The 17,018-nt window shown below is 45.7% G+C and overlaps 1 protein-coding gene across 1 annotated transcript in view; it reads left to right on the top strand.

Annotated features, from left to right (window-relative positions):
* The first annotated feature begins 210 nt into the window (after positions 1 to 210).
* Positions 211 to 17,018, top strand: part of SLC18A2 (solute carrier family 18 member A2) — a 38,910-nt gene continuing 22,102 nt past the window's right edge. Inside the window, exons 1-4 of the mRNA XM_009909420.2 lie at positions 211 to 502; positions 2,192 to 2,543; positions 10,946 to 11,004; positions 15,134 to 15,217. Of these exons, the coding sequence (XP_009907722.2) occupies positions 382 to 502; positions 2,192 to 2,543; positions 10,946 to 11,004; positions 15,134 to 15,217 (616 nt within the window). The 5' untranslated portion in view covers positions 211 to 381. The remainder of the gene's footprint in view (positions 503 to 2,191; positions 2,544 to 10,945; positions 11,005 to 15,133; positions 15,218 to 17,018) is intronic.

Here is a 17,018-nt window from a genome sequence, read left to right as displayed (position 1 = left end):
GGCACCCGGACGTACTGGCGTGGCCCAGAGCTACGAGCAGCCAACCCTTCCAGTTGCTTGCCCCGGAGAGGGGAGAGAAGGGGAGTCTCCCCCTGCGCTCCTTCCAGCGCTCCCAAGGCTCGCACGGGTGCCGCCTCCTCCTCCTCCTCATCATCATCTTCCTCCTCCTCCCCGCTCCTGCCCTGCCGGCTCGCAGCGTGCGGCTGGCCGGGCATCTGCGCTGGGAGCCGGGAGCGAGGGAGCGGGGAGCGCGGTGGCGGGAGGCGGCTGCGGGGCTCCTGTGCCGCCGGAGCACTAGTCCCCTCTCCGCGCCTTGTCCCGGCGGCCGCTGACGGCCTTTGTCTCTCCGCAGCGAGAGCCGGCGGTGCGGCGACGGGGACCATGGCTTGGGGCGAGCTCAGCCTCCTGCGGTGGCTGCGGGAGAGCCGGCAGTCCAGGAAACTCATCCTGCTGATCGTGTTCATCGCCCTGCTCCTGGACAACATGCTGCTGACGGTAGTCGGTAGGTAGAGTGGGGTTTGCTCGGTTTTTCTTTCCCCTCCCAGTTTATGCCAGGAATAATCTCCGGTGACAGATGTGCTCCCCGAATGCACGATTAATGCTCCCAAACCAAACCTTTTCAAACACTGATTTAGTATTACTTTTCAATCACAAATTATACTCTAGGTATTGTGAGCACACTGCCATGAACGCTGTAGTCTTGCTTTAGTTCTGTGTTAACTGCAGGCTAAGGAATGGTATAAAAAGGCCTTCATAACTCTTTTTTTCCCCTACCAAATGCCATTAATACTTCACAGAATGACAGATAACAGTATTTTTAGCTCATATTTTTTTTTCCTCCTGTGGTCATGCAACTGAAACAGCAGCCTAGATAGCACTGGAGATGCCTGTTTCCTTGCGATAGTTTCTCTTTCCTCCACACTGGTCTTAAAATGATAGGTTAATAAGAAAAGTATCTCACTGGGTTTCAAGAAGAACACTTCTACGAGTTGATTGAACAAAAATAATCCAAGTTTTGATCTAAAGCAATGAAACTTTTACTGGCTTCAGTGGCATGGGGTCAAGATTTAGGAACCTCCTCAAAACGCTGGAATATTTTTTGCTGGTAGTTGTAGTAGTCCTCACATTCAAATGAATCAACGTGAACTTAAAGAAAAGGGTTCAGAGGAGCCAGTGGTTCACGGCTGCCCACACACACACCCCCCCAAATGCCCATGCTTCCCTCAGAAGCGATTGAGCTGTGCAGAGCTGGCTCTTGGACCATGCTGCTTCTGCATCAGGCTCTTGAATTTCCTGGGGGACTTCAGCTTAAAAGCTGACACCACAACATAAACCTTAGCTAAAAAGGTCAATGTTTTTAGCAAGTCAATTTTTGATGTATTTTTTAAAATAGAATTATTGTACTTTCCTATAAAACTACTACCATTTAATTACTGATTCAGAAGCCCTAGAAACGATTGCAGTTTGCAGGCTGATTGAGGGAGTGGGCTTGTTCAGGAGGAGACGCAAGGCAAGGAGTGGTGATTCTGTCACCAGGGTTGAATGGAATGAACCTGATATCTGATTTAACAAATTCTGAAATGTTAACTATTGAGATATTAATGCAATTAAATTGCAGCCAAGCTCCTAAAGCATATAAAGAAGGTCTCTCCTAGATCTTTTCAATACAAAATACATAAGCAAACATCAGCACATGGTTTCCAATCACTCAATATAGGAGTGTTGCTTTTTTTCCCCCCCTTCTTGTGGCTGTTATTTATCAGGGGTCTAATTTAGAAATATATTTCAGTAGATTATAAAATACTGTGGTTTGATAAATTACTTCCATGCTTTCCTCATCTTTCATGTTTCCACAGTCTAATAAATGGATTTGTGCAGTCAGGTGCAACAAAGATTCCTCAGATGTGAGGCATGACGCGTCTTATAGCTTGCTTTTTGAGTGATGTCTGCACAGAAAAACTTTTATTTGTGAAAACTGACTGGTGCAAAAGAACTTTAAACTGCACTTCTGAGTTGTGGGTGTCTTATCTCTCATGAGCAAACTTCTGTTTCAGTTCTGTGTTTCATCCATTCAAAATCCTTGCTAACGTGCTCCGTAGGAAAGCTCTGTATTTCCTAATCAAACAAGAAATTTTGGTGATTCCACTTAACCAATAGTAAGATGCCAATGTATTTCTATTTGTTTTTCCAGTGCCAATAATTCCCAGTTACCTTTACAGCATCAAACATGAGAAAAATGCCACGGAAATCCACACTACTAAGCCTAACATGGTCTCAACAACAATGGACAATTTTCAGAGCATCTTCTCCTACTATGACAACTCAACGATGGTTACTGGAAATGAATCTGATAAGACACAACCCAGAGAGCTGCATCATACTCAGACAGAACAAATGACAGTAAATGTGACTCCTTCCCCATCCGACTGCCCTAAGGAAGATAAAGATCTGCTGAATGAAAATGTTCAAGTGGGTCTCTTGTTTGCTTCAAAAGCAGCAGTGCAGCTACTGACCAACCCCTTCATAGGGCCACTGACCAACAGGTGAGTTACTTCTGCTACCTTACTCAGTTGGGATTTTACCTTAATGTTTTCATCCAGGCTGCTATTTCAAACAAAGCATTTTGGATTCTGTAAGGCCCCCAGGCTTCCTGGCCTTCTCCCTGTATCTGGAGGAATATTTTAGTGATTCACAGAATATTAGGGGCTGAAAGGGACCTCTAAAGCTCATCCAGTCCAACCCCCCTGCCAGAGCAGGATCACCCAGAGCCGATCACGCAGGAACACATCCAGGCGGGTCTTGAATATCTCCAGAGAGGGAGACTCCACAATCCCCCTGGACAGCCTGTGAAATACATTTGGTGAACACTTCTAATCACCTAAATCCCTTCCAAAATAAAGTGGTATGCTGCATGTGAGCTATCTAATATGGTCAGTGTCATACAGTTTTCCTCCAGCTCCTGAGACCTCAGGTTTTCACAGAAGCTTTTGCTGGAATGATGTTGAAACCCCTTCAACAGAATTATACAGGACCTAAGCCACTACAACATAGTATTTATGAAGTAATGATTTGTCTGTTTCACCTACATTAGGCAAGCATGATACTGAAACTGTAGGAAGGGTTCAGGTCCTTCCCTTGCTCTCACAGAGATGTGAGTCCCTTGGTGTGATTTGGGATTCAACGACTTGGGAGTCGTCTGATGTAAGAATCAGTGGGAAATTTGTGTAGACTTCAGTGAGAAATGTACAAGAGTCAAATGTTGCTGATGCCACCATGTTCATCACCAGTTCCAGTGGATCACAGATTTCCACCAGCACATCATCTAGCCAGGCCTTCAAATTGTCCTCTCTAAATTCTTGCTTATATTATGATGTCTTGAATGCAATATGTTTAAATGGTTCTTTATCTGTTTGAGTCATGATCAAGAGTATAAGCACCAATATCAGTGATTTGCAAGCCCATTCCCCCCAGGTCTAAGCACTAATGAGGTTTACATGGAAATTAAAAAGTATTTATAATATCATTTATATTTTCATGTTAATAATTAATTTGACTCTATTTTTTTAGCATTGTGTCTAACTGTTCCCCACAAAAGCAGCTGCATTCCTCCTCAGCAGAACATGAGCTCCATCTCCACAGGAAATAAACTCCAAATTGTATTTAGCCAGGCTACTAAATTTCACATTTCTTATTGGGGCTGTTTATATAAAGAGGACTTTTCCCTTTCAGAAAATAATATGCAGCAGAAATGTGTCCTTGAAAAACACTTTTGTTTATGCCATCAGTGCCTAGCCTGTGGCAATAACCCAACCCACCAACATCCTTCAGTGCTAAATATTGCAGATTTTGAAGCCAAACCCACCTTTCTTAGGTTTGACAGCTTGTATAGTCTTATGTATAGTCAGAGTGTTTAATTTCAATGTGACAGGACAGCATTCAGCTGAGGACTAAGTGGCAGTTCGACTCATTGTTATGAATTCAAAATCTCTACTCAAGTCTGTGGAACTGACCTAAACACAAACACTTTAAATGAGGTGGTTTCATTTCTTTCTCATTTTACCTTTTCTCCTCCTGCATACCACCTACACAGTTATAAAAACACCACTGCAAAGGTACTTTTCCACTAATACTGCTGCAAGTTGAGAAGCAAACCAGGTTTTTGACACCTGGCTCTTCTGTGTTTGTGAGGCTGTGATAGCTCACCCTGAGGCAAAGCAAGGTTTTCATAATAGCACTTCAGGTAGTCTTCCAGATTATCCTAAATGTCTAAATTATTGCCCTATTGATATTTACTTTGCTCAGTTAGCATCACCATTTCCATGAGCTGCCAAGCCAGGTGAAAGGCAGCAACACACTTGATGCTGTCAATGGCTTTGTATTGACAAATGGTTACATTACAGCATGGTTACATCATGCTGTAGATTCTTTCTCTGGTAGACACCTTCCTAAAGAAGCGGGAGTGCATCCCTGCCAATGCCTCTCCATGTGCCTGCTCATCTTCAGACCAGATCCTGGTGCTGCCTCTGCCAAGGCATGGGGAAACATCTCTCTGCAGAGCCAGCTGCCAGGATATACATGCATGGTGTGGATTCTTTGGTTTGGCAGTGAGGCAGCAGATCTTCTTGTAGCATCTCACTCTGCCATTGGGAGCAGGGCTGGCAACACACCAGGGTGAACATCAGTGCTGTGAGCTGAGATTTCCTCCTGGAAACATCCTACATGGTTTTGCACGGGGCAGAGTGTCTGACTGCAGTCACAGGAGTAGGTCTGCAAGCTCAGAGGCCCAACAAGAGCAAGATGAAAAATTAAGGAGCACATCATCTCAGTGCAACAGCTTCTTCTCTCACAAACAGAAATGAGTGCCTTAGTAGCAAAGTGGCCCTAAATTAGATTTAAAGATTACTGGTTTTCCTTCATGCATTATTTGTATCTTGGTACCAGTATCTGCCTTTCTTCTGAGAACTGCTTCATGGGAAATACCAACTAACACATTTATCAATTAACTGTAGAAGTCACTGGAGAAAAAAAAACCTTAAAACTGTTGTTTCCTAATGAGGATGTCTATGGTCAGTTAAAAAAAAAACCAGTGTGAAAGTTGTGGTTATTAGAAATCAAAGAGAAAATATCTGAGTTACCATTATAAAGGATCCCCCTTAGCACTGGTGAGCTGAAATGAATCAGAAAATATCCCAGTTACCCTTATAAAGACTCCCCCTTAGCACTGGTAAGCTGCTTAGTGATAATTGTTAATGCACTTAATACCTCTGTAAAATTTCAGCACAGTATCACAACTTAGTTCAAGATGAGGGTGCACAGTTTATTAGGATGCCCAGAAAGTTTGGGGTTTCAAACAAAACTGTATTCAAAGGTTGTATTTTTCAGTCAGGTATAGGTCAAGAGTAGCTTGGATTTTTAATTGAGTGTGAAGTTACAGGTCTGCAGCAGGCACTGGCTGAGTGCTTGAGTCTGAGGATGCATCATGATGTCCTATTCATATGAGTCCATGCCATAGTCCATGAATCCATAGGCTGGGCAGTGATTGGCAGGACTGAAGAAAAGGACTTTGGGGTGCTGGTGGATGAGAAGCTGAACAGGAGCTAGGAGTGTACACTTGCAGCCCAGAAAGCCAGTCAGATCCTGGGCTGCAGCAAGAGAAGCATAGCCAGCAGGGCCAGGAAGGTGATTCTCCCCCTCTACTTGGCTCTGGTGAGACCCCGCCTGGAGTACTGCATCCAGTTCTGGAGCCCCTATTGCAAGAGGGATATGGATGTGCTGGAAGGTGTCCAGAGAAGGGCCACTAGGATGAGCAGAGGGCTGGAGCTCCTCTCCTATGAGGACAGACTGAAGGAGTTGGGGATGTTCAGTCTGGAGAAGAGAAGGCTCCAAGGAGAACTAATTGTGGCCTTCCAGTATCTGAAGGGGGCTACAAGAAAGCTGGGAAGGGACTTTTTAGGGTATCAGGGAGTGATAGGACTGGGGGGAATGGAAAAAACCTAGAAATGGGTAGCTTCAGATTGGATGTTAGGAAGAAGTTCTTCCCCATGAGGGTGGTGAGACACTGGCACAGGTTGCCCAGGGAGGTGGTGGAAGCCTCATCCCTGGGGGTTTTTAAGGCCAGCCTGGATGTGGCTCTGGGCAACCTGCTGTAGTGTGAGGTGTCCCTGCCCATAGCATGGGCATTTGACCTAGATGATCCTTGAGGTCCCTTCCAACCCTAGCAATTGTATGATTCTAAGGAAATAAGCAGCAATTGTAACCGCTTAGTTAGAGTTCAGTTCCTGTGTAAGCTTTTCTTTCAGGTTTTTGTGTTACAGCATGGAGCATGGTGGTGGAGAGTGCATAGAATCATGCTCCAGCACCTCCAGATCCTTCCTGTAACAGAGGCTCCAGAACTGGACACAGTGCTCCAGGTGGGGTCTCACCAGAGTAAAGTAGAGGGGGAGAATCACCTCCCTTGACCTGCTGGCTATGCTTCTCTTGCTGCAGCCCAGGATCTGACTGGCTTTCTGGGCTGCAAGTGCACACTCCTGGCTCCTGTTCAGCTACTCATTCCCTCTCCCTGCTAACCTTGCACATTCTTCCTTACCTTCACCTATATTCAGTGCTTCATTGGTTTGTAACCTTGAAGAAAATGTGCTTCATGCTGTACCTCCTCTCCAGTCTTCACTGGCAGTGAAGAGGATATCCAGGCTGCCAACCAGGGCAGACTTCACAAGGGGTGCTCACAGTGGTACTCATGTAGCTCTGTAACAACAGGGCTGAATTCAGTGGACATGCAGCACTGTAATGGATGGATAATTAGGCTCTAATCACCCACAGATGCTGACCTGGTCAGTGTAACCTTTCTTTCACAGCTGCACAGGGCCCATTGATCAGCTGTCTTATTGTAGGGTAACCTTGTTAACCAGTATAATCCACTTCCAAGCAGTCCTGCAATCTGGGGCCAGTGTGGGACTGAAATGGACTAATTTAGGTATTCTCAATCAGCGGCAGCTCCTCCTCTCCCTCATTCAGCTAATGACTCAGGCTTTTCCAGAGATCAGAAACTTTGAAACACTTTTAGTTGCAGAGAGCTTTGGTGAGATGCGCTGGGCTATGCTTCAGATTCTCCTGCAGGGTTTTGAAATGATTGCCCAAGAAAATGGGGTGTTTGAGTGTGCTAATGAGAAATAAAGTCAGGCAGTCATACTCTTCTGTGTTGCACATGCAGGGGAAAAAAATGTAGAGGTAGCTGTGATGGAGCATGCCATGTCATGGCAGAGAAGTACAAACTGCATAGTCACAGGTTTCACATTCAAGAACAGCCCAGGATGACGGCACAGAATCACTGAGTAGTTGGCTGTTACAGGTAGTGTAAAGCTCTCCTTCTTGCAATGGTTTGTGTTACGCAGTGCAACTGTTCTGCAAACCTTTCCAGTTTGTGCTCTCTCTGATGGACAGATCAGGCAATGCAGCTGCAGGTTCTTGTAGCACAACTGCCAATTTATTAGTGCTGCTATTTCAAGAGAGGACAGGATTTGCTAAGATTATGCAGGAGAGGACAACCTGCAGATCCAAGTAAATATCAGCAGGATGTGTGGAAGACTGTCCCCTGAGCAAAAGAGACCTTATTGCTGTCTACAACTACCTGAAGGGAGGTTGTAGCCAGGTGGGGGTTGGTCTCTTCTCTCAGGCAACCAGCACCAGAACAAGAGGACACAGTCTCAAGCTGCACCAGGGGAGGTTTAGGCTGGGTGTTAGGAAGAAATTCTTCCCAGAGAGATTGGTCATTGGAATGTGCTGCCCAGGGAGGTGGTGGAGTCACCATCACTGGAGGTGTTTAGGAAGAGCCTGGCTGAGGCACTTGGTGCCATGGTTTAGTTGATTAGGTGGTGTTGGATCATAGGTTGGACTCAATGAACTCAAAGGTCTTTTTCAACCTGGTTAATTCTCTTCTATTCTATTAAGCATCATGGTCTGTTGGGTAGCAGAAATGGGACTGTGTTCTGCTCCAGTTCTGCCCTTACCACCTTCTGCTGTGTTTTGCCTCACACCTAGTTGTGAGCTTATTTGTCCAAAGTAATATCTATGACTGCAGAAATTAAGAACAATGCTTGAACAGTATTTCATGGAATGTCAAAAGTGACTTCCAACATACTTGTTTTCTTACAGCATTCAACCACCAGAAACTTTTCAAGTGTGAAAAGCCTTTTGGAAGAGTTGAAATCTGCTTTAGCTTGATAGAGATCATTTAGAACTAGTGTGATAGGTCTTCTCTTGAACTCTTTCATGGTAGTGGAAGGTCTTACATGTTATGTCTCTGATCCAGTGGTGGGAATGTGGGGGTGTGAGCCAACTTGCATGACATCTGTCTTTATGCAAATAACTGTTTTAATTCAGTGGACTTGTAGCAGAAGCAAATTGCCCCCTCATGGTGCCTGTCAAGTCTAAGAACTGCTTGATTTCTGCACTAAAATCAGATTTCTCCCTCACAGTGTCCATCTTAGAATCCTCTGGGTTGGCCTTGACAACACTACTTTACTTTGCATTGGAATAAAGCATAAGGTTATCCAGCTTTTGCTTTCATGACACAGAGACAGATGCTGCTGCTCACCACCAGCAGCAGCTGCCATACCTGCAGGGCTGTTTTTATCTGTACTTCTATCAGTGCTTTCTTTAATTGAAAAAAAAAAAATCAAAACCAATTATGGTCAACAGCTCTGTGAGCTGATCTACCAGAGCACACTGGAAGGGGAGGAACTCACCTGATCTCTAAGGCAGGCAAGAAGTCAGTGACATTTGCTCAGGTACATAGAAACATCATGAGATCAACATCCTGTCGAGTACCTGCTGCGCAAGAGAAGAGGCAGGCTTAGAAAAATCATCCACTTTAAATAAAGCAGACAAGTCCCAGCTGAGATTATTCTCTCATGAGACAGGTGTCAAGATGCTGAAGGATTAGAATGATTGTCATGAGGCTACTGAGGAAGTCTGTGGTAGTGCCAGGGATTTAATTTGCTTTGGAGATAGCGGTCCACACGAGTAACCAGGGTCCGCCAGGTACTTGGAACCACTGGAAGGATCTGCATGCTACATTTATATCAGGCTTCAATGCAGTGATGATATTTAAGGAACTATTATTCCTCATTAGAGATTTCTGTGGTGGTGCAGAAATGTGCATGTTAGACTTCTTTCATTCACAAAGCTCAAACAAGTGTTAAAATGAGATGTGTAATGAACCATCCAGCCTGGCGCTTCAGAGAGGTTCCCATTATCCGAGGTTCATAATTGGATGACGCTTACATTGCAAAAATCAAAGCTCAGAATAATTGTTTTGGTTTGCCTCTGTCATGACTGCTAGGCTTAAAAATTAAAAGAGTCATTACAGACTCTTCCATTATTTGATTGACCTACTTCAGCCAACACTGCTAGTCCCAGGCAACCAGCACCAGAACAAGAGGGCACAGTCTCAAGCTGTGCCAGGGGAGGTTTAGGCTGGATGTTAGGAAGAAGTTCATCCCAGAAAGAGAGATTGGCCATTGGAATGTGCTGCCCAGGGAGGTGGTGGAGTCACCATCACTGGAGGTGTTTAGGAAGACACTGGATGGGGCAGTTGGTGCCATGGTTTAGTTGATTAGATGGTGTTAGGTGATAGGTTGGACTTGATGATCTCAAAGGTCTTTTCCAACCTGGTTAATTCTATTCTATAGAATACATAGAATAAACCAGGTTGGAAGAGACCTTCAAGATCACCGCGTCCAACCCATCAACCAATCCAACACCACCCAAACAACTAACCCACGGCACCAAGCACCCCATCAAGTCTCCTCCTGAAAACCTCCAGTGATGGCGACTCCACCACCTCCCCAGGCAGCCCATTCCAATGGGCAATCACTCTTTCTGTATAGAACTTTTTCCTAACATCTAGCCTGAACCTCCCCTGGTGCAGCCTGAGACTGTGTCCTCTTGTTCTGGTAAATACCTTCCAAATGATTAGAAGCGGAAGTCAATCAGTCCTCCTTTGTAAAGCACCATCCCTTGTTGAAGAATTGGGCCAACAATATCATTGCCAATAGACTTGAGATGCACAATCACACACACACACAAAACAAAGAGAAACCATGAACCAAGTGTGCTGGGTAGAACATGCAGACTGCCTTCAGAGCTACTTGGGTAGTGTCTTTGATTACAGGATAGCTTTTTAATGGTGTGAAAAAATAGTATATTGGTTGGGTGGGGATTTTTTTTGTTGAAGCTTCCACTTTAGCTGCTCAAATAAAATGTGTGTGTTTCCCAGAAAGAACAATTTTATTTCCTAGTGATTTAAACCCTTCAAGCAACCAGGTGTTTATACAGGCTGCTTGCAGTCTTAATGAGGAGGCAGGATGAGGAAGAAAGCTTTGGTCTGCTCCATTTTTGCTCCTACACCCATGGAAAGCAAAACTCTTGTTCTCAGGCTCTTTAGCACTCTTCCACTGCGCCTGGCTGATGCAGAACTCCCAACAAAGCTGCTGACAATTTTTTTTTTCCCAGTGAAAAAGCCATTGGTTTGGCCACATCTCATTATAGTCACTATCTCCTGAAGATGGAAACAGATGAGCACTGAAAGACTGATGGGATATTTCAAAGTTCAGTGTCCTCATCAAATCTTCCCTTCTTATGTCCTTGGCAACCTTGTGGAGGCCCAGAGGGGCTTTGTTGGGAGCAATTATGGTGCAATGAGAACAGGGCAAGCAGATTCTACTGAGAAGGATTTCTTCCAAGGACTTTAGATACAAAGTCACCTGTGCCAGATGACCAGGCATTTGTAACACGGACAGCTCTGATCCTGTGTCCACAATCCATAATTCAAAGCTTACTAAGGAGCTACAGGTTATGGTTTTGTGATGCATGCACTCAGTGTAAGTCTAACACAAAATGTCAGGGAGACAGCCTCAGAAATGTGAATGTTCTTTTTGTTTTCCAGAATAGGCTACCAGATTCCACTGTTTGCTGGCTTCTGCATCATGTTTGTGTCAACAATCAGTAAGTGTCCACATCTTATTTGGTCTGCCCCATGTGCAACATCTAAATAAATGATCTGTAATAGTTACCACGAAGAATCCTCCTTCTTGATGTTGGTTCCCAAGGAGGCTTGACAAATACACTCATGTGAATATGCTCTATGGAATTCACCACCTTCCATCCCATAGCAGCTGGTCTCTCCTTTTCTCTCAGGCTCTTGTAATCTCAGACAGCAGTGATAGCCATGAGAGGGCTATTTTACAGGGTCTTTAACAACTAGCTATGGTAGGGGCTTATCAGAAAGATCATGAGGCTGCAGTGGCTCATGAGCACAATGTGAGTCAACAGTATCATAGCAGTTGCTAAACATTGCTGTGGGATGTGTAAACAGGAGCACAGCCTGTAAGTCAGCTGAGACCATTTGTCTGCTTGAATGGCACTGATAAGGCTTCAGCTGCTGGTTTATGCTCTGGTTTGGGGTGGCATTTCGAGTAGTGGCACAGAGGAAAAGAGGAGAGCAGAACATCAAGGATCACTACAAGCCTGTGAGGAATGATGAAAGAACATCTACAACTACCTGAAGGGAGGTTGTAGCCAGGTGGGGGTTGGTCTCTTCTCCCAGGCAACCAGCACCAGAACAAGAGGACACAGTCTCAAGCTGCACCAGGGGAGGTTTAGGCTGGATGTTAGGAAGAAATTCTTCCCAGAAAGAGAAATTGGTCATGGAAATGGGCTGCCCAGGGAGGTGGTGGAGTCACCATCACTGGAGGTGTTTAAAAAGAGACTGGATGAGGCACTTAGTGCCATGGTTTAGTTGATGAGATGGTGTTGGGTGATAGGTTGGACTTGATCTCAAAGGTTTTCTCCAACCTGGTTAATTCTGTATTTCTGTACAAAGGATGGGGATTCACTTGTCACAACTTCCCTTTCTCAGTGATTCTTTCAGTAAAGAAGTGTGGGTAGATTTTCAAGACAGGTTGAATTTTTTTCTTTTCCTCTGCATTTACCACCATGAAACATAACCACAGTGCAGAAGATGAAGTCTGGTCCTGTCTATTCCATATGAAATTTGTCTTGTGATTCATAAGAAGGGATTCTCCCTTCCCAAGCTGCCTCTCTACCTGACACCTTCCTCTTCAGAGCTGATTGATAAGTGAATGCATTTTCCAGCTATGCTTTATTGGTTGTTTTCCTCCTTTCCTTCCTTACTTCTGAAAAGAAGCAGTGAGGAGGGGGGGAGAAATGGTCTGGAAATGAGGCACAAAAGCAGAGGTTCATTGAATGAGGAGAGCAGACTCAAGGGGCCTCCAGGTAAAAGCAGTGTCAGTAGCATAACAGCATCTGACTGAACAGCTCCTGCTCCACCACCACCATTCCTGCACCCATCCCAGAGCTGGGGGCAAGAACATCACCAGCCAAGAAACCACCCAGAGGAGCTCAGCCCCAGTGAGGAGCCCCAGCCAGCACCCGTGGATGATGATATTGGAGGAGTCATCAATCATTGCCCTAACGACCGGGGGGCCACCAGGCCCCCCGGCCTTTGTTGTCACCACCACCATCACCCAGTGTGCACCAGGGGCACTCACCAGAGATGAGAGGAGGATCCTCCAGCCCAGAAGGGCTCAGCTTGGGGCTGCTGCCTTTCCTGGGAGGGATTAAATAGGGGAGTGGGTGGGGAGGGCAAAGTGACCACAGCTGGGGTGGGAGGAGACTCCAACAGAGCCCAGGTGCTCTGGGTTTGAGGGCAAAAAGGGGGAAAATGGGGCAGGGGAGGGACTTTCAGGGTGTCAGGAAGTGATAGGACTAGGTAGAATGGAAAAAAAACCAGAACTGGGTAGATTCAGATTGGATGTTAGGAAGAAGTTCCTCCCCATGAGGGTGGTGAGACAGTGACACAGGTTGCCCAGGGAGGTGGTGGAAGCCTCATGCCTGGAGGTTTTTAAGGCCAGCCTGGATGTGGCTCTGGGTAACCTGCTCTAGTATGAGGTGTCCATGCCCATGGCAGGGGGTTTGGAATAGGATGATCCTTGAGGTCCCTTACAACCCTGACAGTTCTATGATTCTAAAACAATTTTGCAGTTTAGGCTGGATGTTAGGAAGAAGTTCTTCCCAGAAAGAGAGATTGCCCATTGGAATGTGCTGCCCAGGGAGGTGGTGGAGTCACCATCACTGGAAGTGTTTAAAATGAGACTGGATGGGGCACTTGGTGCCATGGTTTAGTTGATTAGATGGTGGTGGGTGATAGGTTGGACTTGATGATCTCAAAGGTCTTTTCCAACCTGGTTTATTCTGTGATTCTGTAAGAACTAAGTTTGCTTCCAAAGGTAGATGTAAGAGGTATAATAGTCTATGTCAACCAGTTTGTCCTGTCCACTGTATGTAAGAGAAAGAATAATGAACTTGAAGCAGAATCAAAGAAAAATCAGCTTAAATGTTAGGAAAATATTTTTAACAGGAAGAGGACTGAAGTGCTGGAGAAGACCAGCTGGCCTTAGAGTCTCTGACAACTGGATTTTAGGAATGTTAGACAAATTTTGGTTGGGATGCAGATAAAAGCAATAAGCTTGATGCCTGACAAGGGGAAGTACTTTGTTGATTTCCTGCCATGCTTTCTTCCCATATCTTTCTTGCTTTTTCTCTGCCCACATGGGTTGGGAGTTTTGTAAGACCTGGTGAAGAGCCTGAGAGCCACAATGCCACAGGGTGGGTGGAAGAAGTGGATGTGGATCTTGTTTCTAGTTGGTGTGCCAACAGCTTCCCCCAGTTGTAACACATCTGGTGAAAGTCACAGAATGGTAGAGGTTGGAAGGGCCCTCTTGAGATCATCCAGCAAATCCCCTGCCAGACCAGGTTTTGAGTACCTCAGGACAGAGAGTCTCCACAACCTCTCTGGGCAGCCTGCTCTGGTGCTCCATCACCCTCACAGTAAAGAAGTTCTTTAGGTGGCCAACAGACAGGAGCTGAAAAAGAGTATTTAAAAACTCACTGCAGAGTTAATGACAATGATCATGGCACAAGCTCTGCAAAGAGAGTGCTTGGGTTGCTGGGACAGTCCTTCTTTCCAGTGCTGTGGATAGGGAATTTCATTGGGCTGGTGAGTGCAACACCCAGGGGCTCTATCCCAAAAAGCAGAGTGGAGCTCAGGGTAAAATCTCATGGGGAAACAGAGAGAGGCACCTTCTCAGGTACAATTTCTCTGGTGTTGGTGGGATCAGGAACTTCCTACAGCCCTTGAATGGTTGGAACTGGCTTCCCTGTCCCTTCACTCTCAAGCTGCACCAGGGGAGGTTTTGGCTGGAGGTGAGGAAGAAATTCTGCACAGAAAGACATTGGCCATTGGGATGTGCTGCTCAGTGAGATGGTGGAGTCACCATCGCTGGAGGTGTTTAAGAGGAGACTGGATGAGGCACTTGGTGCTGTGGTTTAGTTGATTAGATAGTGTTGGATGATAGGTTGGACTTGATGATCTCAAAGATCTTTTCCAACCTGGTCTGGTCTGGTCCATTCCATTCCATTTCACGCCACGCCACGCCACGCCATGCCATGCCATGCCATGCCATGCCATGCCATTCCACTCCACTCCACTCCACTCCACTCCATTCAGCCAGCTGTGCTGCACACTGTTGCAGAGCTGGCAGCACTGGGGTCAAACCTCTCTCCATCCATGTACTTGCTGTAGGGAGCATTGGTGCATGTGGGTTAAATCCTGCACACTCTCCCTGAACACCTGGAGCTTCAGACTGGGCAGCCTTAGGTGAAGCAGCATGGGGAGGCAAGGCTGAAAAGAAAGGTCTTACTACTCCTTCTGTGTGCAGTCAGATCAGAGCAGGACATAATCACATCCTAAGCAATTAGTTAAAAGTCCTTGTACCCTTGCATTCTGTGTTACCAGGAGGCTCAGACACCCAAGAACAATTCAGCAATGACACATCTAAATGCAATAAGTGAAAATAATGCAGTTAGCATTGAAAGTGGCACAAGTCACTGTAAACCCTTGACTAAATTGCATGAAGGTGTTGTTTGTTGGGTTGTTTGGGGTTTTTTTGGTGATGGTTTAAAGAAATCTAACTTTTTAATCCAGTTAGTGTTAACCTAATTTTTAAAATGTAACTCTGGTTTGTGGCTGATTTTTTTTCCCCTCCCTCTGCAGTGTTTGCCTTCTCTGGAAGCTACACATTGCTGTTTATTGCAAGATCCCTTCAAGGAGTGGGTTCCTCTTGCTCGTCAGTGGCAGGTAAGAGAAGAGGGGATAGGGGTAAATACAGACCACCAATTTTTAGTGACCTTCTGAGTTGTGTTTTCCCTGCAGTTTCAATAATTAATACCAAAATATTCAATGAAGCACATTTGCCTTTTTCTTTTTCCTGACCATTTCAGGTAACATTGCTCAAAAGCCAATATCTTTGCAGACTTCCTTGGTGTTTGGGTTGTAGTGAGGTAGGACACCAAAATGAACTGCACTCTCCCTGGGGTTTCTGCATGTGCATCTTCAACATTTTAGATTCATTTCTAGCTGTTTTAAAGGTCATCAGGAACTTATGTTGGTACTTTTTATAGCAGGGGTAGCAGCTCAGTCTGTAAACTCCTGCTGTAAAATGTTGGGTTTGAGGGCTTACCATGCTGGCTGCCAGTTTGGACTCAGGTTATCTGCACCAAATGTGCAATAGAAGGTTTTGAGTTCTAAATAGAATCATAGAATCATAGAAGCAACAAGGTTGGAAAAGACCTCAGAGATCATCAAGTCCAACCTGTCACCCAAGACCTCCTGACTACTAAACTATGGCTTCAAGTGCCATGTCCAATTCCTTTTTGAACCCCTCCAGGGATGATGACACCACCACCCCCCTGGGCAGCACATTCCAATGGCAAATTACTCTTTCTGGGAAGAACTTTCTCCTCACCTCGAGCCTAAACTTCCCCTGGCACAGCTTGAGACTGTCTTCTTGTTCTGGTGCTGGCTGCCTGGGAGAAGAGACCAACCCCCACCTGGCTACAACCTCCCTTCAGGTAGTTGTAGACAGCAATAAGGTCTCCCCTGAGCCTCTTCTTCTCCAGGCTAAGCAACCCCAGGTCCCTCAGCCTCTCCTCACAGGGCTGTGCTCCAGACCACTCCCCAGCCTCTTTGCCCTTCTCTGGACACATTCAAGAGTCTCAATGTCCTTCTTAAATTGAGGGGCCCAGAACTGGACACAGGACTCAAGGTGTGACCTAACCAGTACTGAGTACAGGGCAGAATGACTTCCCTGCTCCTGCTGGCCACACTATTTCTGATGCAGCCCAGGATGCTATTGGCCTTCTTGGTCACCTGGGCACACTGCTGGCTCATGTTCAGCCTAGTGTCAACCAGCACCCCCAGGTCCCTTTCTGCCTGGCTGCTCTCCAACCACTCTGTCCCCAGGAATACACGAGTAGGTGAAAGGCAGTAAGGGAGTTCAGCCTAAATTATTCTACCTTTTTTTGAGACTGGAGAAAATATGAGTTGTTAATGTTAGAACAGGTCACAAGTTTTCCTTTGAAAAAATTGTGCTGGAATGGCAACAGGAACAAAAAAATGGCTTGGAAGGGGAGGTGAAGAGAACTTTTTGATTAGAATGTGTCTTTTTGGTTTCCTTGGGAAAATTTCCCCTTCCAAGCTGGACTGGTCTATAAGCAAGGCTCACATACACTCCACAGAAACTTAACAAGAATTTGGCAGCTGGATTCTTCTGAGGTTCCTTGTAAAGGAACCTGGGAAGCACTTCTTGGGGAGGCTGGGGAGATACAGTGCTCAAGACTGAGCATCCAAGTTGGAAGCAAGAAGCACCTTTTGCTTAAGACTGTGTCCTGGGTTTAGAGATGACAGATGATGGGTTTGAAGCTGTGGAACAAGCGCTGGTTAAGCAGAAAGCCTTAAGGAAGATGGACTGAGGGAGCAGGCAGGCTGGGGCTGGGATAAGGAACCAGGGATGGGGAAGGCAAAGACGAGCAGGAGGGGTAGAGACAAGACAATTCATCTTTTCTCTTTATACCAGTTAAGGTTACAAATCAAGCTCTCC

The sequence above is a fragment of the Dryobates pubescens genome, chromosome 8 (genome assembly GCF_014839835.1).
Source record: "Dryobates pubescens isolate bDryPub1 chromosome 8, bDryPub1.pri, whole genome shotgun sequence".
In the NCBI taxonomy this organism is placed as follows: domain Eukaryota; kingdom Metazoa; phylum Chordata; class Aves; order Piciformes; family Picidae; genus Dryobates; species Dryobates pubescens.
This window is presented reverse-complemented; position numbering and strand designations above follow the sequence as displayed.